The sequence below is a fragment of the Carassius gibelio genome, chromosome B16 (genome assembly GCF_023724105.1).
Source record: "Carassius gibelio isolate Cgi1373 ecotype wild population from Czech Republic chromosome B16, carGib1.2-hapl.c, whole genome shotgun sequence".
NCBI classification, from domain to species: Eukaryota; Metazoa; Chordata; class Actinopteri; order Cypriniformes; family Cyprinidae; genus Carassius; species Carassius gibelio.
The window spans coordinates 30,902,847-30,928,295 of record NC_068411.1 but is presented as its reverse complement, the minus strand read 5'-3'; the positions used below and the strand labels follow the sequence as shown (position 1 = coordinate 30,928,295).

General features: G+C 42.8%; 2 protein-coding genes across 9 annotated transcripts in view; one reads left to right on the top strand and one right to left on the bottom strand.

The window, feature by feature from the left end:
* LOC127975272 (cyclin-dependent kinase 14) overlaps nucleotides 1-25,449 on the top strand; it is a 158,872-nt gene that overhangs the window by 79,106 nt on the left and 54,317 nt on the right. The window lies entirely within an intron of this gene.
* Nucleotides 1,810-23,631, bottom strand: LOC127975269 (tripartite motif-containing protein 16-like). Of its 7 annotated transcripts, XM_052579189.1 has the most exons (8): nucleotides 11,813-12,444; nucleotides 11,510-11,605; nucleotides 11,197-11,430; nucleotides 8,748-8,907; nucleotides 8,560-8,607; nucleotides 7,984-8,338; nucleotides 2,813-2,819; nucleotides 1,810-2,559 (listed from the first exon to the last, which is right to left on the bottom strand). In XM_052579189.1, the coding sequence occupies exons 1-8, from the start codon at nucleotides 12,389-12,391 to the stop codon at nucleotides 2,392-2,394; spliced, it is 1,647 nt and encodes a 548-aa protein (XP_052435149.1). In that variant the 5' UTR covers nucleotides 12,392-12,444; the 3' UTR covers nucleotides 1,810-2,391. The 7 variants fall into 7 exon arrangements, with proteins under 7 accessions (XP_052435149.1, XP_052435146.1, XP_052435147.1 ...); XM_052579184.1 differs by lacking the exons at nucleotides 1,810-2,559; nucleotides 2,813-2,819 and adding an exon at nucleotides 22,888-23,631 and having other exon boundaries at nucleotides 7,627-8,338; nucleotides 11,813-12,212; XM_052579186.1 differs by lacking the exon at nucleotides 7,984-8,338 and having other exon boundaries at nucleotides 1,810-2,909.

The window sequence follows — 25,449 nt, the reverse complement described above, 5'->3', positions numbered from 1 at the left end:
AGTTCACGCAAAAAAGAAAATTATGTCATTAATGACTCACCCTCATGTCGTTCCAAACCCGTAAGACCTCCGTTTATCTTCAGAACAGAGTTTAAGATATTTTAGATTTAGTCCGAGAGCTCTCAGTCCCTCCATTGAAGCTGTGTGTACGGTCTACTGTCCATGTCCAGAAAGGTAAGAAAAACATCATCAAAGTAGTCCATGTGACATCAGAGGGTCCGTTAGAATATTTTGAGTCATCGAAAATACATTTTGGTCTAAAAATAGCAAAAACTATGACTTTATTCAGCATTTTCTTTTCTTCCGTGTCTGTTGTGAGAGAGTTCAAAACAAAGCAGTTTGTGATATCTGGTTTGCGAACGAATCATTCGATGTAACCAGATCTTTTTGAACCAGTTCACCAAAACGAACTGAATCGTTTTAAACGGTTCGCGTCTCCAAAACGCATTAATCCACAAATGACTTAAACTGTTAACTTTTTTAATGTGGCTGACACTCCCGGAGTAATTCATTGACTCAAACAGTACACTGACTGAACTGCTTTGAAGAGAGAACTGAAGATGAACACCGAGCTGAGCCAGATAATGACTCGTTCACGAGTCAAGAACTGGTTGCATCTGTTTTCGGATCACTAGTAGTTCTCTCGGACAGTTCGATTCAATAAACCGGTTGAAGAAAACGGTTTACCGGTTCTTATGCGCCCGAGGTAATGGCGTCATTGGCGATGATTGCCCTTCATTCAAGCCTTCGGTTTACCTGGGCTCATAACACTAGCACAGAATCAGTTCAGAATCAATCACCAAAAGAATCAGTTCGGTTCAGACACTCTGTGTGTCGGTCTGTTTCACGCTGAATCACACATGCGCAGTATCATCAGTTCATCGGTTCTCAAATCGGACGATTCAGTTGATTTGATGAACTTTTAAAAAAATATCCAGTTACATCTAATGATTCGTTCACGAACCGGATATCACAAACTGCTTTGTTTTGAACTGTCTAACAACAGACACGGAAGAGAAGACAATGCTGAATAAAGTCGTAGTTTTTGCTATTTTTTATATTTAACAGACCCTCTGATGTCACATGGACTACTTTGATGATGTTTTTCTTACCTTTCTGGACATGGACAGTAGACCGTACACACAGCTTCAATTGAGGGACTGAGAGCTCTCAGACTAAATCTAAAATATCTTAAACTGGTTTCCAAAGATAAACGGAGGTCTTACATGTTTGAAACAACATGAGGGTAAATTATTAATGATATAATTTTGCAGATTGGGCGAACTAACCCTTTAATCTGTTTTTTGTTTACAAAAAGTTACAGTCAAAGGAATTGTGATTGTCCTTTAGGTTAATCATTTGAAATAGTAAAAACAATAATTTCAAACTTTTGACTACTTTCTTTAATAACTACATAACACAATACTTTCAGTACTTGAGTAGTCAATTTTAAAATAGACTACTTGCAATTCTTAAGTACAAAAAATGTTGAATATTTTAGAACTTCTACTTAAATGTGGTGCTTAAAGAGCACTTCAACTTCTACTCAAGTCACTTTTCTGATAGAGCACTTGTACTTTTACTCAAGTCTGGGTCTCTAGTACTTTATACATCTCTGTCACAGACACAAAAATAATGTTTTATGTTTTAATTAAAAGATCAAGCATCAGTGAAAACCTAAGATTTTTTTTTATAAAATATTGCTCTCATTATGTTAAGTACTGTATATGACAGTAGTTATCAATGTCCTGCATTTCTGTTTTGAGCTGCATGCGCTGAAGATGACCAGTAGAATGAAGTATTTGATAACAGGTTTTATTCAATATTATTAAACTCATCTTTTATAGAATACTCAGTGTTATTTATACATATGGGAATCTAGAAAGAAAGAACACAAAAATAGCTATTTTTTGGTATTTTCAGGCAAATAATTTCGGCTACTGAACATACAGTGCATCCCTAGAAAATATTTTGCTATACATTGCTATATCATTGATACCATGATATGACACTTTTTTATTATGTAAAAATGTATACCGGTGTTATTGTGGATGGTATGATATAACACACCCCTGATATTAACAAGTTGTAACCTAAAAATAATTAAATGCATGACAATAAAAACAGTAGCTCGTGACACTGGAAGACAGAACACAAAACGCTGATAAGAGCTAGAACCCCATAAAGTGAATAATGGAAATATTTTATTGATTGTGTGTGATCATTTTAATTAATAGGACATTTTGTTACTAATATTTTTTTTTTTAAATGTGACACTACATTAAAAAATAAATGACTGATTTCAGACAACACAAACAGAGGTTTAGAAAATAAGTAACTTGCAGCCCAAAGCATTATCGGCAGAATCTGTCATCAGTCTATTCTGATTCATCAACACAGTTTTACTGATGATCCAGAATTAACCCAAAACCCAGGATAGAGCGGCTGAGTGAATGTGGTCTGGACTGTGTGGATGAGGCTCATTGTGTCAGAGACGCTGAAGAAGGACAGAGTTCCTGCTCTGTGATCTACATACACTCCTATTCTCCTGCTGATGGACTCCACAGAGAGAACAGTCCATATGTTATTGTGTTTGAATGAGTAGCTGGAGGGAGAGCAGTCCAAACTCCAGGACTGATCATTATGTCCAAACGCACACTCATCACCCCGTCCTTTCCTCTTGATGCTCTTATATGACACTGATATACACACTTCTCCACTCCACTCCAGCTCCCAGTAACAGCGTCCACACACACTCTCTCTACACAACACTTGATACCAGTAGTCAAATCTGTCTGGATGTTTGGGATACGACTGGACTGTATCAGTGTTAGTAATCACTCTGTTGTTCTCAGACAGACGGAGGTATTTATGTGCTGTGTTCAGATCCAGAGTGAGCTGATGGGAATCTGATGGAGATAAAACACATCAGGAATTATGAATCTTTTCATGTAGCTGAACTCTTCATGTTCAGTGTATCATCAGTGATAAAACCTTCTTTAGGAACAACATGAACACACTCAGTGAGATTTTCTGCTGGTTTTCTTACTGACTTACATTGTAGGAAGTCGTTCCTGGTCCAGAGATCAATGTTGGTGAATGTGACTGTGGAAATCAACAGACATGAACAGTGTGATTCTCATGATCCTGAATTCATTCCTAAGACATTTCTAATATTATGTTCTCCATGATATGAGATGATGATGGACAGGTTTCTGAGAGCAGATGAATCTCCAGGACTTTACCTCTGTCTGAGATCTTCTTGAGCTCCTCTTTGCAGAAATCCTCCAGTTTGTCTCTCAGCTGATGGACAGATTCTCTCAAACCATCAGAAGAGAAGAGAGAAATTAAGGGATCATCATTTCCGTCTGTAGATTCGGGAGGTGCTGAGAGAGACTGGAAACTCTACAGAAAACAGAAATAAAAACTCATCAGCTCCACACTAGAGACATAGGCATAGGAATTACCTTATATGGGTCCTGAGGCACTTCTGCCGGAAGAGCGCGCTCCCGTATAGCAGAGCACTGAGAGCACAACAGACTTCACTGATCAGAGCGAGAGCGTCGAGAAATGTCACAAAAGAAGTGTGTTTTTGGTTGCCAGGGCAAGACAACCCTGCACAGATTACCTAAAGAGAAACAGCATTAAGGGACCAGTGGATGGAGTTTATTTTTACAGAGCATCAACGGAGTTGTGCAAGTGTTTGTTCCCTGCATTTCGAAGATGCTTGTTTTACAAACAAGGCCCAGTTTGACGCCGGATTTGCACATCGTTTATTTCTTAAGGATAATGCAGTCCCAACGAAAAAGGGTCACGATCGTGTGTTGGAACCGCAGGCGGTGAGTAAAACTGCTTCAAATATCTCTGTGTTGTTAACTTAGCTATCGGCGCGTAAGCAGATCAAGTAAACAACATGCGATGTTGGCATCAAACTGCACTTTCCACATGTACAGCAAAAAAAAAAAAAAAAAAAAAGTTGCTATATGTCAAATAATTTTTTTTTTTTTGCAGTTTTCACAAGTCAGTTGAAATGAGAAGAACAGACAGGTGTTCGTACATAACTTTCGATATTTATTGCACGTCAAAAGACAGCAAGAGTTTTATCCTGCACTTCAAGTATTATCTTTGTAAGAAGAGTGTTTTGGGCCACTAGCTTTGTAGATGCGTGTGTCAGACATTACATGTACACATTACATACACGTTCTTGCCTTTGACCACAGTTAATTTGAAGTAGCACTGGTTGGTTGGTTGGTTACCATGAAACAAATGACTCTGCCTTAGCCAATCATAATCGCTTATCTCGTTATTAACCCACCTCCTCACTCGCTGTGTGTGAGCCAGGGGTGCGTTCGGATTGCATCGTTTAATAAATCAATGCATAGTAACGCACCGCATTTAACTTTCAGTAATGGTAACGGCGTTGTAACGACGGGAAAAGTAATTAGTTAGATTACCCCGTTACTGAAAAAATAACGTCGTTACCTAACGCCTTTTTACCTAACGTTCTTTTAAATGCCGTTATTCCAAACACTGGTAATGTCAGAACTTCCAAACGCTCTCAACACAAAAGCCTACTGGCGCTCGTGATTCTTTAGCTCCGCCCACACGTCACGCCTCCAGCCAGTTGTGTTTTTCCGGGAAAAATCGGTACAGACTATCTTTCTCTTATAAATATAAAATAAAATAAAGACTTTTTGGAGTTATGAAGGATGCAGGACTACTCTATAGGTACTCAAGATTAACAGGATATTGAGTGAAAACGAGCATTTCACCCCCCCTCCCCCCCTTTAAATCACATTAGAGCTACAGATTATAGTATTTGCCACTTACACTAAAACTATATGTGGTTTCCAGGTGATCCCAAACATTCATTCACACATCTATTGCTAACAATCAGTTAATTTGGTTATATTTTCATGTTCAGTATGCAAACGTTGAAATTAACATTAGTCACTACTAAATGCATTCGGAAACATTTTGACGGTCAAGCCTTCTTACGTGATCTGACCAATGTAAACTGGTATAGAGTCAGCCTGATTCCCACCGTGAATGATGCATGGTTGTTATCTTATTACCGCTGTGATCAACAAACATGCCCCAAACAAAATGATTTGCATAAAAAACCACAACAGCGCATGGATTAATTGTGATCTAGCTGTTCTGCTTCAGCAAAAAAATGCAGCCTGGCGCAAAGCTGCTATGCTGCTATTTTCATTAACCTTGCAAAAGCTTTTGACTCTGTGGATCACAATACACTCATCCACAGACTCAGCAGCATTGGTGTCACTGATTTACTCACTGATTTGGTTCTCAAATTATCTCTCTCACCAGGTTCAACGTGTAAGTTGAAAACTGCTTCTCCCATTCTCTCCCGGTTACCAGGGGTGTCCCCCAAGGCTCCATCCTTGGCCCTACACTTTTCCTAATTTATTTATTTATTTTTCCTAATTTCCTAACATTCCCCAGGAAGTTGGTAATTCACTCATTCACTTATATGCTGATGATACAATCCTTTATGCCACAGGTTCCTTCCCTGAGGCTGTTCAAGCTACTCTGCAAGATAACTTTTACCAACTACAGCAGTCTTTTACACATCTTAAACTCACTCTCAATACCTCCAAAACAAAAATGACGTGGTTTTACCGTAAAAGTACTACGCCTCCTCCTTCTCTTAACATCACCACCTGCAAGGGGGCTATTCTAGAACTAGTCACTGCATATAACTGTCACGTTATGTGTTATAGAAAACACGGGAGAAGGAACCAATTGCAGGTAAGCCGTTTATTATAAGGGTAATCCAAGAGAGTAAACAGTCCAGGCAGGGTCAAAACCAGAGAATCCAAATCAGAACATAAACAAGACACGAACACAAGGCAAGACACGAATTACGGGCATGAGTAACTGTAACATTTAAACACGGACTCCGTAACACAGACTAAGACAGACTGGGTATTTATACACAGAAGGATAATGAGTAAACAGGAGACAGGTGGGGGGAACAATCAATTACGCAACAAGGAGGAAGGTGACCATATAAGGGAACAGGAAGTGATCTGGGACAGACACCGTGAGAAGGAGGACATCTAGTGGAACCCCGGGGAACAACAACCCAGACACTGTGACAATAACTACTTGGGCATCTGGTTGGAAACTTCACTTTCTTTCACCATTCACATATCAAAGCTGCAATCAGGGGTCAAAACCAAGCTTGGTTTCCTTTACAGAAACCGCTCTTCATTCACCACCTCTGCCAGACTTACTCTCATTCAAATGACCATTCTACCCATGTTAGACTATGGAAGTCCACTCTTTCAAAACCAGAAACTAATTCTGCATTTGGTCTTACATCTTTTCAATCTGCTGCCACTCGCAATTGGAATGCTCTGCAAAACATTCTCAAAGTAGATAAACTAATTCTAATTTCATCCTTCAAAACTAGTATATCATACTTGTTCACGGACATATGCAGTTGCTCCACTACAAAATTATTATTATATATATATTTTTTTATTTTACAGTAAATAGATTTATGATGATATTTGATGTTTTAAAATGCATTTATGTAAATGCTAACCTGTATGAATTTATAATGTTCTGTATTTATTTTAGCCCTACTTCCCTTTCCCTAAGTGTTTATTCCACTTGTCATGCTGCAATTGTAAATAAGAACCTGTCCTTAATGACTTGCCTCCAGCTCCATAAGGTAAAAATGATTGACTCTGTGATTATACGACTTAAAAGATCATTTTGATAGTTGTAATAAAAATTATTGGGTCTCATTCTTGAAACATTCGTAAATATACGAGTAAATATGGGAGTGATTTGCGCGTAAAGAGACCTTCCCGAAAACTCTTCTCCTGATTCACAAATGCTTCGTAAACGTCAGATGTGATAGTGAAATGTGTGTGTGTTAATGAATTCAAATCAGTCGTAAATGGGACGCGCATGCATGCTCATTCTCAATTTCCATAAATCCCGCCCATTAAATCCGACTGACAACTATATATGGGCATCATATTATGACACCAAATGAAGGATTTCAACGTGTCTTCTCAAAAGCGACTGAAAAAGAAAAATTTCTCAGCTGCAGAAATTGAAGTTTTATTATCAGAAGTTCATTCAAAATGCCACATTTTATTTTCAAGCGTAGGCCTACTAGTGGCGTATCAGGTCCTAAAAAAAGGAATCTTGGCAGCATATTACAGATCCTATTACTGGCTCTCATAATAAAAGTAAAAAAATAAAAACCGTATGTAATTACTATATATAATATTTTTTTCAAAATGCTGTATAAATATGTACCCGATTAAGGTGAATTAAAATGCAGCCTTATTAATGAGCAAAACTTTCAGATGTTAAACGCACTATTTACGCGTGGCTGGGAGCAGGTGTAGATTTCTTTCGTACCAACTAACATTTGGAAAATACAAACATTTTAATGAATCCGAAAATTTACGCCAGAACCACTTTACACACGATTTACACACAAATTCGTTCTGCTCGTGTTTCATGAATGAGACCCAATGAACTGACACTACATTAAAAACGAAATAGTTGATTTCCATCAGCACAAATAGAGATTGAGAAAAGCAAAGAAACACATGGTCACTGAGCAGGACTCAAAAACACACAGATCTTATTGTCTATATGAGGATTTAAAACACGTTTATTCTGACATGTTATTTCACTGACAGAAGTTCAGCTACAGTATTATTAGCATGGAAAAAAAGAGACTATAAAATCTTACTGTTACTAATTCATCATGCAGCTCAAAGCATTATGGGTAGAATCTTTCTCCAATCTACTCTGATTCATAAACGCAGTTTCACTGATGATCCAGAACCAAAGCTAAACCCAGGATAGAGCGTCTGAGTGAATGTGGTCTGGACTGTGTGGATGAGGCTCATTTTGTCAGAGACGCTGAAGAAGGACAGAGTTCCTGCTCTGTGATCCACAAACACTCCTATTCTCCTGCTGATGGACTTTACAGAGAGATCAGTCCATATGTTATTGTGTCTGAATGAGTAGCTGGAGGGAGAGCAGTCCAAACTCCAGGACTGATCATTATGTCCAAACACACACTCATCACCCCGTCCTTTCCTCTTGATGCTCTTATATGACACTGATATATCCACACCATAATCTCCACTCCACTCAATCTCCCAGTAACAGCGTCCACACACACTCTCTCTACACAACACTTGATACCAGTAGTCAAATCTGTCTGGATGTTTGGGATACGACTGGACTGTATCAGTGTTAGTAATCACTCTGTTTCTCTCAGACAGACGGAGGTATTTATGTGCTGTGTTCAGATCCAGAGTGAGCTGATGGGAATCTGATGGAGATAAAACACATCAGAATCAGGAATTATGAATCAGTTCGATCTTTTCATGTAGCTGAACTCTTCATGTTCAGTGTATCATCAGTGTCTCAGTACAGAGTAATAGATATCTAAGCAAAACATCATTTACATCATCAGTTATAAAGTGCTTCTTTCTCCTTCTTCAGGAAGAACATGAACACACAGATTTTCTGCTTGTTTTCTTACTGACTTACACTTTAGGAAGTCGTTCCTGGTTCTGGGAACAATGTTGGTGAGTGTTTCTGTGGAAATCAACAGACATGAACAGTGTGATTCTCATGATCCTGCATCCATTCCTAAGACATTTCTAATATGATGTTCTCCATGATATGAGATGATGATGGACAGGTTTCTCGGAGCAGATGAATCTCCAGGACTTTACCTCTGTCTGAGATCTTCTTGAGCTCCTCTTTGCAGAAATTCTCCAGTTTGTCTCTCAGCTGGTGGACAGATTCTCTCAGACCCTCAAAAGAGAAATGAGAACTGAAGAGATCATCATTTCCTTCTGTAGATTCAGGAGGTGCTGAGAGAGACTGGAAACTCTACAGAAAACAGAAATCAAAACTCATCAGCTCCACACTGAAGACATAAGCAGGATGGATTTTTCTGTCAAATTATTCAGTTTATCTGAAACAGCGCCCCCTATATTATCACTAAAAGGCCTCTCAGTTCATTGCGATCTCTTAAAGCTCTGTTATTGCACAGCAAACATAAGCACAATGAATCTTTCACAATGTCTACACTTCATGTGCTAAAATTAGAGGATTTATGAGCATGCAAAATTCAGCACTCCTGTGAGTGGATTCTAACATAATCACCTCTTATTGGGCCTTGTGTTCCAGAAATCAACAGCTATGTTTGCTATTGGTTACATTGCGCAACGCCTTACCTAAGAGTTTTAACTAGAAACTAGGGGTGTGCATGGATAGTCGAAAACATTCGAATATTCGCTCTGCTCTTATTATTCGATAAATAAAAATGATATTCGAATTTCGCAAAAAAAAAAAAAGTTCACAATAAAACCCAAATTCGGTCATTTTCTGTGATTCTCCACGGCATATTTGAAGATGTATGCAAGCAAAAAATAATTAATGAATGAATAAGAAGCCGTTCACATATCGCGCCTAAAAACGCATGGAAAACGCTAGGCGCGCCCCTTTCTCCTCCTTTCCAAAGCGCTCGGGCAGAAGCGCTCCTGAGGCGTCTGTCGTTGCTAAGCAACAATGACGCGCTCTCTCCATGAAGATGCGGAAATTTCAGCAAAGGATAAATGGATCTGCAGCACAAAAAAATCGCTTTCAGTAGCTCTGCTACTAAATTAATTTCAAAATGGCAATCCATATATAGCTATGATCAGCTGTTCCTTCATCTTAGCTGAGCTTTCAACATTGTTAATGCAGCTGAATGTTTAGTTCTTGTCACATGACCTGCGGTGCGCTTGCGGCATTCTGAAAAGTTGAGATGTTTTTAACTTGATGTGGTGCGGACGCGCCTAGAAAAAACGGGCGCGTCGCACCGCTTGCCCATCGTGTGCCCATCGCGACCACGTAGCTACTACAGTACTTAAAATATGCTGTGGAGAATCACAGAAAGTGACCGAATTCAAGAACATTGTTGCGGCATCTCTCAAGCAGCGAATAAACACCGCTCATTTGGAGAATGCAGGGAAAACTCCTCTTCTCGCGTCTGCCACAGACCCTCAGCACAAACATCTCAGGTTTCTCGATGAAAACATGAGAGAATTAAAAAAAAAAAAAAAAAAAAACCTTTTTATCAGAATGTTTTCCTTGATGCGAGTGGTGCGTCAGCAACAATGAAGAGGATGCAATGCCCACTCATTGGAAAAGGCTGAGCCAGTTCTCCAGCAATGATTACAGAGAGTCCAGCCGAGACGAGTGGGAACAGTTCTTGCTGGAGCCATGTATTCCTCCAGATGAAGATCCCATTCAGTGGTGAAACGAAAACACAAAGCGCTTCACAAAACTTAAGTCTCTTAGCACACCGTCATTTGTGAGTCTCGCCAACGTCTGTGCCGTCAGAGCGAATTTTCTCTGCGGCCGGCCTTATTGTTAACAGACTAAGGAGCCGACTTTCCCCCGATCATGTTTACATGCCCGTGTTTCTTAACAAGAACAGGTAAAACAATAGAAAAAAAGCAAAAAAGATTTGCTGACAGTTTAAAAGTTTCAAAGTTAAGTGTAGGCTACGTTCTACAATAGCCTAATTGATGCAGGCTGCTTTACGTTTTTTCTTTGTTCACTTTTTTCCCCCCACATTTTATTTTTTATTTTTTGCTTTTAATCTGTACTTTTGTTGGTTTGCACGCATTGTTAATGTTTTCAGCTACAAAACACGATGTGTAATGTTCAAGCTTGTTCAAAATGACGGAAACAATAAATGTTGCTGAAAAATAATGCCTGTCTCATTAAACTTAATTTAAATAAACGAATATTCGAATATTCGATTTTGGTGAGCTCAAAAATTCGAATGTGATATTTGCGGAAAACGCCCATCCCTACTAGAAACTCTGCCTAGCTTTTGCATTTTAATAATTTTAGTGTTAATATTAGTTGTTCTTTTTGCTTTTGTACAGATAAATAACAATGTATATGTTTTTAGACATTTTATGTTTAGATATTTCTATTTTGCGGGAGTCCCACAAATAATTTTTTCTCTCACATCACTTACACTAAAAGTATGTGATTTCCAGGTTATCTCAAACATTCATTCACACATCTATTGTAAACAATCAGTTATTTTATTTATAATTTTATGTTCAGCGTGGAACAAAATGAACAATTCTAGACTTAGAGCTTCTAGATGTGTGTTACCTGCAGGAACTGGATGTGATCCTGTGTGTGTGAAAGCTGCTCCAGCTCAGCGTCTCTCCTCCTCAGATCATTGATCTCCTGCTCCAGTCGCTTCAGTCGTTCTTCAGCTCGACTCACTGCAGTCTTTTCCTGATCTCTGATCAGCCGTATCAGCTCAGAGCGGCTTCTCCTAAAGGACCGGATGAGCTCAGAAAAGATCTTCTCGCTGTCCTCCACTGCTGTCTGTGCAGAGCTCTGTTAGGAGACACAGTGATTCAGCTTCAGTGAGTCTGAACTGAGATGGAGACAAACATCTCTTCTTCTCCAGACTCACCTTATGAGACTTTACAGTCTCTACCAGCTGCTGGAGATCTTTCTCTCTCTGCTGGATTTTATGTTGGAGTGTATTCTGCATCTTCTTAAGCTGGATCTTTTAGACAAACAGATGTTAATGAATGTCACAGAAAACTACAGGCCAGTAAACATAGAGTTGGGTTACTTATCTCAACTGATACCCAATGGCTTTATTACACCAATGGCATCCAGAAGTGATGATCAGTTACAATCATCTTACATGAATTATCATGAAACAGAAAGAGTGTTTAACAATATTTCATCAGTGTGTAGTTTTAAATACCTGTTTCTCTGTCCTCTGTTTTGCAGCTGTTACAATCTCATGGTTTTTATGTTCAATAATCGTGCAAAGCACACATATACATTTCTGATCAGTGCGACAGAAAACCTCAAGGATCTTCTCATGTTTCTGGCAGATAATTTCTTGCAGTCGTCCAGTGGCTTCAGTTAAATTGTGTCTCTTTCCTTTAAACAAACTGTCGTGTTTTTCGAGGTGATTCTGACAGTAAGAGCTAAGACACACCAGACAGGACTTGATGGCTTTGTATTTTCTCCCAGTACAGACGTCACACTGCACATCTCCAGCTTCCGCATCACAGTCAGCAGGAAGTTTGGTCTTCTTCAGTTTCTCCACCACTTCAGCCAGCATGGTGTTTCTAGCTAAAGCAGGTCTTGGACTGAAGGTCTGTCTGCACTGAGGACAGCTGTAGACTCTCTTCTGATCCTCCTGATCCCAGCAGCCTGTAATACAGATCTTACAGTAACTGTGTCCACACTGGATGGTCACTGGATCCTTCAGGAGATCCTGACACACTGGACACATGAACTCCTTCTGATTCACTGAAATTCTGGCTTCTTCCATTTTACTGCATGAAAACAGAGACACAAACACGTGATAGCTCAACTACACTTCAGTTTCTGTTTCCCTGAAGTCATCTGATTCCTGTTTCCTGGTTCTGGGTTTGAGTGACGTGTGTAAAACCGGTGTCTTCAACTGAAGACATTTGGCCATACAAGTGTAGTTAAACAAGTACACACACTCACATTTCCATCTTTTATGGTTTCATTCCATAAGCATTATGGTTTTTATATTGTCTCTTACCCTAAACCTACCCTCACACAAATGTGTGATTACTGGGCTGTGTGCTAATGATAGTGTTTGTTAGTAATTTGACTGTGATCAGACAGTGGGGTTAGTTCTCTGACACTAAATGCTCTGAGAGATGAAGGATCTAAGTCTGTTATCAATTCATTTACGTTACTGTGAGCAAAAGTTTGCTAGTTTTTATTGTTTCAGTACACAATAGTTGTGATTTAAAGTTGTGTGACTGTAAATGTCTGATCTCACCCAGTTTTTGCTGTTCTTTTAGGGTCTGGCCATAACTCTTGGATTGTTAAAGCAGTTCTGAGCTGGATGTGTTTTCATCATTGTGTGTGTTGGTTTCTGGATGTTGTGGATCCTTCTTGGTCTGTTTGATGGTGGGGGTCTTTGGTGATGATCTGGAGTAGGTGGTTGTCTCTGTGGGTGTCCTGGTTCAGTCTGGGGTTTTGTGTAGTGTCCTGACGTGGGCCAGGGTCTGTTGTGTAAGAGATGCTCTCAGTTAGTGTTGTGTATGGTGGGGGTCCTGAATGATATCAAAATGAAGGGTTTTTCATGTGATCATGTGGTGAAACAGTGGGTCGTTTAGTGTTTTTACATGCACATTGACTTTTTTATGTGTTCATGGTCATAGAAGTCTCTTATTGTGATGCTGGTATGGTAAGCCAGGTGCACATTGGGCAGGAGAGCACATCCTCTGGAGATGTCAGTGTTGACTCTGTGGATGGTGTCTGGGTGAATGTCTCTGTGGGGTAGGAGAGTAGATATGGTGATCTTTGCATTGCAACAGGTTTCTGTAGCTTTCTATGCTACTCTGCAGACCACTCGCCCAACTCTACTGCTGTGCTCTCAGATCATTGAGAGCCTTAACCTGGGTAAAAGCCTGTTGGCACTGCTGGACCGTATCTGGTACCTCCTTTTTTTATTGAGGTCAGTCAGAGGGCTGGTGAGGTCCGAATAACCAGCAATAAATCTTCTATAATATCCTGCCAGCCCCAGGCACTGCCTCACCTCCTTTTTTGTCTTAGGCCTGGGACAAGTTGCAATTGCTGCTGTCTTATCAATTTGGGGACGCATCTGCCCATGACCCAAGTGGAAGCCCAGATACCTTACCTCCACCCAACTGTGCACTTCTTCGGGTTGGCCGTTAGCCCGCTTCTGTCAGCGCCCGAGGACGGCCCTCAAATGCTTCATATGCCACTGCCAATCCCCACTTTAAATGATTATATCATCCATGTAGGTAGCGGCATAGGCAGCATGGGGCCATAAAACCTTATCCATGAGGCGCTGAAACATGGCTGGGGCCACGAACAACCCGAACGGAAGCGTCCATTTTTTAAGGAGGTTGAGGTGATCGATTTGCAGTGAATCACCCCTGTCTGTTCATATTAATTCATAATTGAGATCTCCTTGTCGCTGTGTGACCTCAAAGGGCCCTTGCCACTTGCCACTTGGTGTAAATTCTCGAAGCTTAGTACCCCTGTTATACAGCCAGAGGTTTAGCCTCGCCAAGCCGCTGGGTTCCCCTGAACCCGCCCCACTGGGTCCCGGCACAGTTTCTCCAACCTGAGCATTTGCCCCCCTAACCTGCTGCCTTTTTCCCCAGAGACAGCCGCTGTCAAAAACCCCAATAACTGTTCAAAAGCTGGCCAATTGGTTCCCAAAATTAGCGGATGCCGGAGGCGCGGGCTAATTGCCATAAAATTTGATGGATATGGCTTTTACGGGATATTCCACTATATCCCCATGCACACACCTCACTTTAACCATGCGGCCTGTATCCAGTGCCCCAGATTGTATCAGGCTTTGATGAATGAAGGTCTGGTTAAAACTTGAATCCACCAATGCCCGATATGTACCCCCCTTAATACTCGCAGGTATTTGGTATAACCCGGACCAATGTCCCCACCTCCATGACCGCTCTGGACTGAGGCTGACCCTCTGGAGAATGGCTCTTTTTAAGTCAACGTACACCAGGAGGATCTGGACAGGCAGTTTTTGGGCAGCCTTCTGGGCTTCCCCCGACAGCAGCGGAATCAGCCGCATCGGCCAGCTTGGCGAGGGCCACTCACATGCCTCTGCTGTCCCCTCAAATAGATCAAGAAAGGCCTGTGGGTCATCCAATGCCCCCATCTTGGTGAGGGACATGTGACCGATGGGGATTGGACTGGGGGAAGCCGACCTCATCCGATCCTCCCAGTCCAGCAAGCTCCGGAACACCTTGCGGCCCTCCTCCTGCTGCAGACTATAATTATATTAATAAGGTAAGTTTCCACACAAACGGTCGATCGTTGCATCTGTACTCCACTGTATGAATTAAATATAGATTCATGATTTACCAGGAGGGGGCAAAGCTAAGGGCGACTCCAAAAATGACTCCAAGAGCACAACGACGACTCATCCAGGAGGTCATAAAAGAACCCAGATCAACATCCAAAAAAACTGCAGGCCTCATTTGCCTCAATTAAGGTCAGTGTTCATGATTCAACAATAAGAAAGAGACTGGGCAATAACAGCATCCAAGGGAGAGTTCCAAGGCAAAAGCCACTGCGGACCAAAAATAACACAAAGCCTTGTCTCAAAAAACAGCACAAACATAAAAGATCAATCCAAACACAAATAAATTGAACATCATGATTACTTCGTAAGTAAATTATTGTTAAAGCTTGGGCTAGTCAGAACAGTTAACAAGAAATATAAGAGAAACTGAATAGAATAGTACAATATTACTTAGACAAGCCAATAAATACAGTATAACACTTAAGTATATGTACTACACATATGTAACAGACATATACCTGAAGGATGAACTGTTATATAGTGTGTATGTGTGTGTTTGTTCTTTCTTCTGCCCAAAAGTCAGTTGTCACAGTGTAGACTGGGCACTAATGGAATAGAGTATGTGTCACGTACAAGAAACACAGGAGAGATCCAAATGCAGGTAAGAGGTTTTATTGAGGGGCAATCCAAAGGGGTAAACAGTCCAGGCAGGGTCAGGACCAGAAAATCCAATAACATAAAAACAAAACAAGAACACACGAGAACAGAAGACTCTGGAAAGTATCATACATACGATAAGGACTTTGGACAAAGACTCAGACAGACCGGGTATTTATACACAGAAGGATAATGGGGAAACAGGAGACAGGTGGGGGAACAATCAATTAACTAAAACAAGGAGGAAGGTGACCAAATAAGGGAACAGGAAGTGATAAGATGACAGACACCGTGGGAACACCTAGTGGACACCGAGGGAACACGACCCAGACACTGTGACAGAACCCCCCCCCCCCTCTACGGAGCGGCTTCCAGAAGCTCCACGATGGAAAACACAGAGACCAGGAGGGAGGCGGACAGGTGGAGGCTCAGGGGGAGGGACGGAGGGCCAGACTAACAGAGGGGAACAGAGACAGGAGTGAAGATACAAAACAAAAAACAAATAGTAACATGAAGCCCTCCCAGGGCGGAGCAGAAGACCACCATATCCGTGTGGTCAGAGCGGAAGCCCCCCAGGGCGGAGCAGAAGACCACCATGTCCTCGTGGTCGCCGCCAGAGTCCCCCAGGGCGAAGCGGATGACCACCACGTCCTCGTGGTCGACGTCGGAGTCCCCCAGGGCGAAGCAGATGACCACCACGCCCCTGTGGTCGATGCCGGAGTCCAACAGGGCAGAGCAGAAGACAAGCACGCCCCTGTGGTTGAGGCCGGAGTCCCCCAGGGCGGAGCAGCAGAACGCCCAGTGACTTGACTTGACTCTGGAAGTTCAACGGTGACCTGCCTTGCCTCTGGAAGGTCCCCGATGACTGGCCCTGACTCTGGAAGGTCATCGGTGACTGGCCCTGGCTCTGGAGGATCATCGGTGACTGACCCTGACTCAGGAGGGTCCACTGGAACCTGACTCGACTCTGGAGGGTCCACTGGAACCTGACTCGACTCTGGAGGGTCCACTGGAACCTGACTCGACTCTGGAGGGTCCACTGGAACCTGACTCGACTCTGGAAGGTAAACGGTAACTAACCCTGACTCTGGAAGGTCGACGGTGACTAACCCTGACTCAGGAGGGTCCATGAACACCTGACTCGACTCAAGAGGGTCAACCGGGAACTGACTCAACTCTGGAAAGTCAATGGGCACCTGACTTGACTTTGGACTGCTTGTAGAGACGTGAGACGCCTCGGCTTCGGGCACCGCCTCTGGAACGGCCTTGGGCACCGTCTCGGTAACGGCCTCGGGAGCGGCCTCGGGCACCACATCGGGCTCCGCCTCGGCCTCCGGAACAACAACGGGAAACGCCTCATCCTCCAGAACAGCATCGGGCACGGCCTCGGCATCGGCCACTGCCTCGGCCTCCGGAACAGCATCGGGCACCGCCTCGGCCTCCGGAACAGCATCGGGCACCGCCTCGGCCTCCGGAACAGCATTGGGCACCGCCTCGACCTCCGGAACAGCATCGGGCATCGCCTCGACCTCCGGAACAGCATCGGGCATCGCCTCGACCTCCGGAACAGCATCGGGCACTGCCTCGGCCTTCGGAACAGAGGCAGCCATGTTGTGCTGTGGCGCTGGGTTGGAGGCCATTTTGTGCTGTGGCGCTGGGCTGGCGGCCATTTTGTGCTGTGGTGCTGGGTTGGCGGTCATCTTGTGCTGAGGCGCTGGGTTGGCGGCCATCTTGTGCTGAGGCGCTGGCTCAACAGCCATGACGTGAACCATCTTGGGAACCTCTAGGATCTTTGCTAGCCTCTCGAAAGTAATCGAGAAAGGTGTCAGCGGCCATCTTGGCCGTTGGTGCTGAGCTGGCAACCATCTTGCACTGTGGGGTGAAGCTGACGTCCATCTTGCTTCCTGGTGTGGGGTTGGTGGCCATGCACCGCAGCGGCGCTGGGTTGGCGGCCATCATGGGCAGTGTCACTGACTTTCCCCTTCTGCCCTGTGAGACGGCAGCTATGGTCCATCTCACGTAAGCCCCGAGTCAAAGGGGGGCCATGGTGGAGAGTGATGCTGAGCTTCCTCTCGCCCACCTCCTCCTCGGCGACCTCCCCTAGTCCCACGAAATACGACCAGGCGGGTTCCCTCAAAGCGATCGCTTCTCTACCGCTCGGTGGCTGGGGAAGAAGCGCTAACCGACATACCGCTGGATCTCTGCATGACGGAGTCCTTCTGTCACATACGGTGATACAAGAAACACGGGAGAGATCCAAATGCAGGTAAGAGGTTTTATTGAGGGGCAATCCAAAGGGGTAAACAGTCCAGGCAGGGTCAAGACCAGAAAATCCAATAACATAAAAACAAAACAAGAACACACGAGAAGAGCAGACTCTGGAAGGTATCATACATACGATAAGGACTCTATGACAAAGACTCAGACAGACCGGGTATTTATACACAGAAGGATAATGGGGAAACAGGAGACAGGTGGGGGAACAATCAATTAACTAAAACAAGGAGGAAGGTGACCAAATAAGGGAACAGGAAGTGATAAGATGACAGACACCTTGGGAACGGAGGACACCTAGTGGACTCCCAGGGAACACGTCCCAGACACTGTGACAGTATGATGTAAATGTTATTTCAAGGTTCACAGGAACTTACATGAACAGATAACCATTTGACCATATGCTTTTAATTTAAAATCCCATAAAAGTAATAAAAATTACTGGTGTGATAGATCATGAATGAGCTGACCGCTAAGAATGTTGAAACAGGAATGAAGAGACAGGGAGTCCAGGGTGGAGATGAAGTCTTTTATTAATGTGCTTACTAGTCAAGTATCAGTTGAGAAGTAGCAAAGTGCTTCAGAACACAGGAATAATAACTCTTTGCCTTCCAAAGCATTGGCATACATCCCAGTTCCTGGGTGTACCATGTGTGCAAGTAAGAGTGATGTGCACAAGTATGCACCATACTTGTTTATCAGTTCTTAACAGCAACATGGGAGGTAGGTCAGCCTTGCATACAAAACTATGATTATATGTTACACAGTATGAGAAGATTAAAAACTGAAAATATTTAAAGTACATATGATCTCACAGATGTGAAACTACATTAAAAACTAATGACTGATTTTAGTCAACATATATAGAGTTTTAGAAAAGTACAGAAACACATGGTCACTCAACAGGACTCAAACACTGTCTATATGAGGATTTTTAACACATTTATTCTGACCTTTTATTTCACTGACAGAAGCAATATTAATGTCATGAAGAGAAAAGAAGAGACTCTATAACATCTCATTGTTACTGATTCATCATGTAGCTCTAAGCATTATGGGTAGAATCTCTTGTCAATCGGTTCTGATTTATCAACACAGTTTCACTGATGATCCAGAACCAAACCAAAACCCAGGATAGAGCGGCTGAGTGAATGTGGTCTGGACTGTGTGGATGAGGCTCATTTTGTCAGAGACGCTGTAGAAGGACAGAGTTCCTGCACTGTGATCCACTAACACTCCTATTCTATTGCTGATGGGCTTTATAGGGAGAGCAGTCTTTATGTTATTGTGTATGAATGAGTAACTTGAGGAAGTGCAGCGCAGACTCCAGGACTGATCATTAAATCCAAACCAACACTCATCACCCAAACCCTTCCTGATGATGCTCTGATATGACACTGATATGAAGACACGAGACCCACTCCACTCAATCTCCCAGTAACAGCGTCCACACACACTCTCTCTACACAACACCTGAGACACATCAAATCTGTCTGGATGATCAGGATATGACTGATCTATGCCAGTGTTAGTAATCACTCTGTTGTTCTCAGACAGACGGAGGTTTTTATATGCCGTGTTCAGATCCAGAGTGAGCTGATGGGAATCTGATGGAGATAAAACACATCAGAATCAGGAATTATGAATCTGTTTGATCTTTTCATGTTCAGTGTATCATCAGTGTCTCAGTACAGATGAACAGATACCTGTGCACATCATCATTTACATCATCAATTATAAAACTCTTCTGTCACCTTCTTCAGGAACAACATGAACACACTCAGTGAGATTTTCTGCTGGTTTTCTTACTGACTTACATTGTAGGAAGTTCTTCCTGGTCCAGAGAACAATGTTGGTGAATGTGACTGTGGAAATCAACAGACATGAACAGTGTGATTCTCATGATCCTGCATCCATTCCTAAGACATTTCTAATATGATGTTCTCCATGATATGAGATGATGATGGACTGGTTTCTGAGAGCAGATGGATCTCCAGGACTTTACCTCTGTCTGAGATCTTCTTGATTTTCTCTTTGCAGAAATCCTCCAGTTTGTCTCTCAGTTGAAGGACAGATTCTTTCAAACCATCAGAAGATAAGAGAAAAATTAAGGCATCATCGTTTCCATCTGTAGATTCGGGAGGTGCTGAGAGAGACTGGAAACTCTACAGAAAAAAAAAAAACTCATCATCTTTACTTATTCTCCTCAATCCAGCATTTTCACAGCATCCGCTTCATTTTTCACACATTCATTACATCACATTAGAGCAACAGATTCTAACATTTGACACTTAAACTAATGCTACATGTGATGTCCAAAGCCCCTTTCAAACAGCACGTCGGACCCGCAATATTCCCGTAACATTGCCTGGTCGCCTTCTGTGTGAAAGCAACCACGTCCCGGAATTGATTACCGAATCGAACCCGGGTCGGGGACATAGTAACATTGCGGTAATCGATCCGGAACGAGCGCTGTGTGAACAAAAGCCAGATCTAATTCGGTATCGAAGTGATGACGCGCGTTATCGCGCGACTCTTTTACCGGCTGTTTTGAAGGAAGATCAACATTCGCAACGAAAACATATGTGCAAACTGTAATTAAGCAGAGATCAGTTAGTTCCTCACTTTCCGCGCTGACTCAGAGATCGTTTGCTTGCTTCAGTTAAAGTATAACGTGCCAAGCGTTGTCGACTCGTACATTACACGTCACGCGCTGATGTCACGTGTCGTTACGGGATCTTCAAGGGTTGTGTGTGAAAGCACGCACATATACCGGGTCATCACTGGCAGTGTGAAAGTGCCAAATCTAGCGACCAGGGAACAATTGCAGGAACACTTTACCCCTGTATTTGCCGGAATGGCAGTGTGAAAGGGGCTCAAGTGATCACAATCATTCATTCTCATTCACTATGCAGTGCAGATGCAGCACAGACTCATTTGATTTCACACCGGACACGTTTGCAGTCCACTTCTGATCCGCGGCTGTTTACCACAATGAAAATCAGATTTTTTTTTTACATTGTTTATTTGTCTATGTGATATTTTTTAATCCGCTTTTAGACAAACCATGTGCCAAACCATTAATCAAAACCATTGAAAAGTATTTGGTGGATGAGGAGATACCCCCTGACAATGTAAAGTGCTTTGAGTGCTTAGAAAAGCGCTATATATATATGTAAGGAATTATTATTATTATTATTTTCTCCTTAAAACTGCAGCTTCCTGATGGCAGTCCCAGAAATGTGGTTTAAAACTGTCACGGTTGGTAAATTGGTAAACCAAAAACTACCTTTGGTTTTTCTGGTTTAATGTGAATTTAAAATCCATAATTTACATTATAACCCACGTCAACAGTGTAAAAGTAGCCTGGAGTCAGACCCACCTTTCCCGCATTGGCGTCTGCACTTCACACATGTATGCAAATTGGAATCTCAGATGGCTGCATTTGAGTCATCAAGGCATTTTAGGACACAACATCATCAATCACACTGCTCCTGGAACACACTGCCAGGACATAGCCACGTGCAGTGTGACTGCTCAAATCCGTTGAGCATGGAAAAAAATATGCACAGCGAATGCACTGCAGAAGGAATGTGTGTGAAACAGGTGGAACATGATTCTCCTCTGTTTGCCAGAAAACATGCAAAGGATACGCTAAAGTATTTTTTATTTTTTTTTGAAAGTAAAAGGACCAATTAAGAAAAAGAGTTCCATGGCCGGGCCAATTTTTCCGCCAATGAATTATATCATGTCATGGCAGATAGTTTTAGGCCCTGAAGTTATTTGACTGATTACATACTGATTCAGTTTGAATGTGCAAACTTTTGTGTCTAATTCAATTCTGTATTTTCAGCAAATAGATTTACGAGTATTTATCTCATAGCCCTCTGTTCTTCTAGAGATCTGTGTTACCTGCAGGAACTGGATGTGATCCTGTGTGTGTGAAAGCTGCTTCAGCTCAGCGTCTCTCCTCCTCAGATCATTGATCTCCTGCTCCAGTCGCTCCAGTCGTTCTTCAGCTCGACTCACTGCAGTCTTTCCCTGATCTCTGATCAGCCGTTTTAGCTCGCAGCGGCTTCTCTTAATGGAGCGGATGAGCTCAGTAAGGATCCTTTTACTGTCCTTCATTGCTCTCTGTGCAGAGCGCTGTTAGGACACACAGTGATTCAGCTTCAGTGAGTCTGAACTGAGACGGAGACAAACTTCTCTTCTTCTCCAGACTCACCTTATGAGATTTATGAGTCTCTCTCAGCTGCTGAAGACCTTTCTTTCTCTTGTGGATTCTATGCTGGAACTGTCTCCTCATCTTCATCAGCTGCTTCTGCAGGACAAACAGATGATAGTGAAAGTCTCAGAAAACTACTGGCACTAAATCATCATGTGATCAGATGAAGCCAGTAAATGTTGATCTGATAACTAATGGCGTTAGGATCAAACTCCAGAAGTGATGACCAGTTACAGTCATCATACATGAATAAATGTTACGCATAAATCCTGTCCCACTCTGCAAGTGTAAGTATTATAAACATGAAACTGATGTAAATCTTCACACTGAAAGTGTTTCTTTATTCTGTGTAATTAAGCTGTGGCTCTACACAGAAAATAAACACACTATTGGATTATTAGACTTGAGTTTTAACTTAAATACCTGTTTCTCTGTCCTCTGTTCTGCAGCTGATACAGTCTCATGGTTTTTATGTCCATCTATCATACACAGCATACATATACATTTCTGATCAGTGCGACAGAAAACCTTAAGGATCTTCTTATGTTTCTGGCAGATCATCTCCTGCAGTCGTCCAGTGGCATCAATCACTTTGTGTCTCTTTCCTTTAAACCAACTCTTGTGTTGTTCGAGGTGATTCTGACAGTAAGAGTTCAGACACATCAGACAGGACTTGATGGCTTTGTATTTTCTTCCAGTACAGACGTCACACTGCACATCTCCAGCTCCAGCATCACAGTCAGCAGGACGTTTGGTCTTCTTCAGTTTCTCCACCACTTCAGCCAGCATGGTGTTTCTAGATAAACCAGGTCTTGGACTGAAGGTCTGTCTGCACTGAGGACAGCTGTAGACTCTCTTCTGATCCTCCTGATCCCAGCAGTCTGTAATACAGCTCTTACAGTAACTGTGTCCACACTGGATGGTCACTGGATCCTTCAGGAGATCCAGACACACTGAACACATGAACTCATCCTGAGAAACTTTGGCTTCTGCCATTTTACTCCAATAATACAGAGATACAAACTCACAACAGCTCAATTACACTTCAGTTTCTCTTTCCTTGAACTGCACTGATTTCGGTTTCCTAGTTACATGGGTTTAAGAGACGCAAGTAAAATAGGCGTGTCTGTGAGACTGTGAGTCAGGTTTCTCTTTGCTGCTGAGTTTCGTTTCAACACACCTGACTGTTGGTAAAATAAATGCAAAGACCTTGACTAGTTGATTCAGTGGTGCGCTTATTAAGAAATGGAAGCTTTAGCCTAAGTTCTGCCAGGAAGACTCAATCACTTCGTCACTAATTACCTTCATCATTATCCAATCACGTCTTTATACTCCTGTATAAAAGATCGTACTTACACATGTTTGAGTTCGCAGATGCCAACGCGACAACAACCTCCACCCTCCCCACCACCACCAGGATGGTCCTGTCCTTACCTTCCAGGGGGGGTCTGCTGCGCCCCTGCCTTCGTCTTCAGGCAGGAAATGCAGATTCGCTACCCTCGGATTACGAACCATGGACGGGGCCTTCCGCCAAAGAAATTTATAATTGTGCTCGCTGAGCTGTCAATAAATGTATGCTTCGTACATTCCTCTATCTCCCGAGTCTTTCTGGTAGAAATGAAACTAAACTCTGTAGGAAAGTGACTCTCCTGCACTAGGAATTGGAAACCCATTAAGAATCAGAATCAGAAAGAGCTTTATTGCCAAGTATGCTTACGCATACAAGGAATTTGTTTTAGTGACATAAGCTTCCAGTACACAGAGACAACAACACACAGAAAAAAAAAAAAAAAAAAAAGATTTACAAATTGACAAATAAATAAGTGTATAAACAATTGTGCTATAAATGATAATGGAATAGGATTGAGTGAGATGCAGGAATGTTCTAGGATGGAGGGTTAACAAATAAATATAAGGATATTGCACGTTTATAAGCATAAGTAGGGAACATTTAACTGTTCATGAGGTAGATTGCCTGGGGGAAGAAACTGTTCTTGTGCCTTGCTGTTCTGGTATTTCCGGCTCTGAGGCGCCGGTCAGATGGCAAAAGTTCAAAGATGGGATGACTTGGATGTGAGGGATCCAGAGTGATTTTCTGAGCCCTTTTCCTCACTCTGGATGTATACAGTTCTTGAAGGGTGGGCAGGGGAGCACCAATAATCCTTTCAGCTGTCCAAACAGTTCTCTGTAGTCTTCTGATGTCTGATTTTGTTGCTGAACCAAACCAGACAGTTATTGAAGTACAGAGGACAGACTCAATGACGGCCGAGTAGAACTGTTTTAGCAGCTCCTGTGGCAGGTTAAACTTCCTCAGCTGGCGAAGGAAATACAACCTTTGCTGGGCCTTTTTAACAATGGAGTCAATGTGATTGTCCCACTTCAGGTCCTGAGAGATGGTGGTTCCCAGGAATCTGAATGACTCTACTGCAGTCACAGTGCTGTTCATGATGGTGAGTGGGGAAAGTGCAGGGGGGTGTCTCCTGAAGTCCACGATCACTCCACTGTTTTGAGCGTGTTCAGCTCCAGGTTGTTAAGACTGCACCAGACAGCCAGCTGCTCAACCTCTTGTCTGTAAGCAGACTCATCACCGTCCTGGATGAGGCCGATGACTGTAGTGTCGTCTGCAAACTTTAGGAGCTTGACAGAGGGGTCTTTAGAGGGGTCTTTTAGGGAGAAGAGCAGAGGGGAGAGAACACATCCCTGAGGGGCGCCAGTGTTGGTGGAGCAGCTGTTTGATGTGAATTTCCCCAGTCTCACTAACTGTTGCCTATCTGTCAGAAAGCTGGTGATCCACTGACAGATAGAGCTAGGAACGGAGAGCTGGGTCAGTTTGGTCTGAAGGGCTGTTGGGATGATGGGGTTGAATGCCGAACTAAAGTCCACAAATAGGATCCTCACATAAGTCCCTGTTTTGTCCAGATGTTGCAGGATGAAGTGCAATCCCATGTTGATTGCATCATCCACGGACCTGTTTGCTCGGTAAGCAAACTGGAGGGGGTCCAGTAAGGGTCCAGTGATGTCCTTCAGATAAGCCAGAACCAGTTTTTCAAACGACTTCATGACGACAGACGTTAGAGCCACAGGTCTGTAGTTGTTAAGTTCTGCTATCTTGGGTTTCTTTGGGATGGGGATGATGGTGGAGCGTTTGAAGCAGGAAGGCACTTCACACAACTCCAGGGATCTGTTGAAGATCTGTGAAAAGATGGGGGCCAGCTGGTCAGCACAGATTTTCAGGCAGGCTGGTGTAACACCATCTGGGCCTGGTGCTTTTCTTCTTTTGTTCTTCTTGAAGACCTGGCGCACATCATCTTCACAGATTTGAAGAGCAGGAGGTGTGGAGGGTGGGATTGCAGGATGTGTTAATGGTTGTGTAGGGAGATGGTCA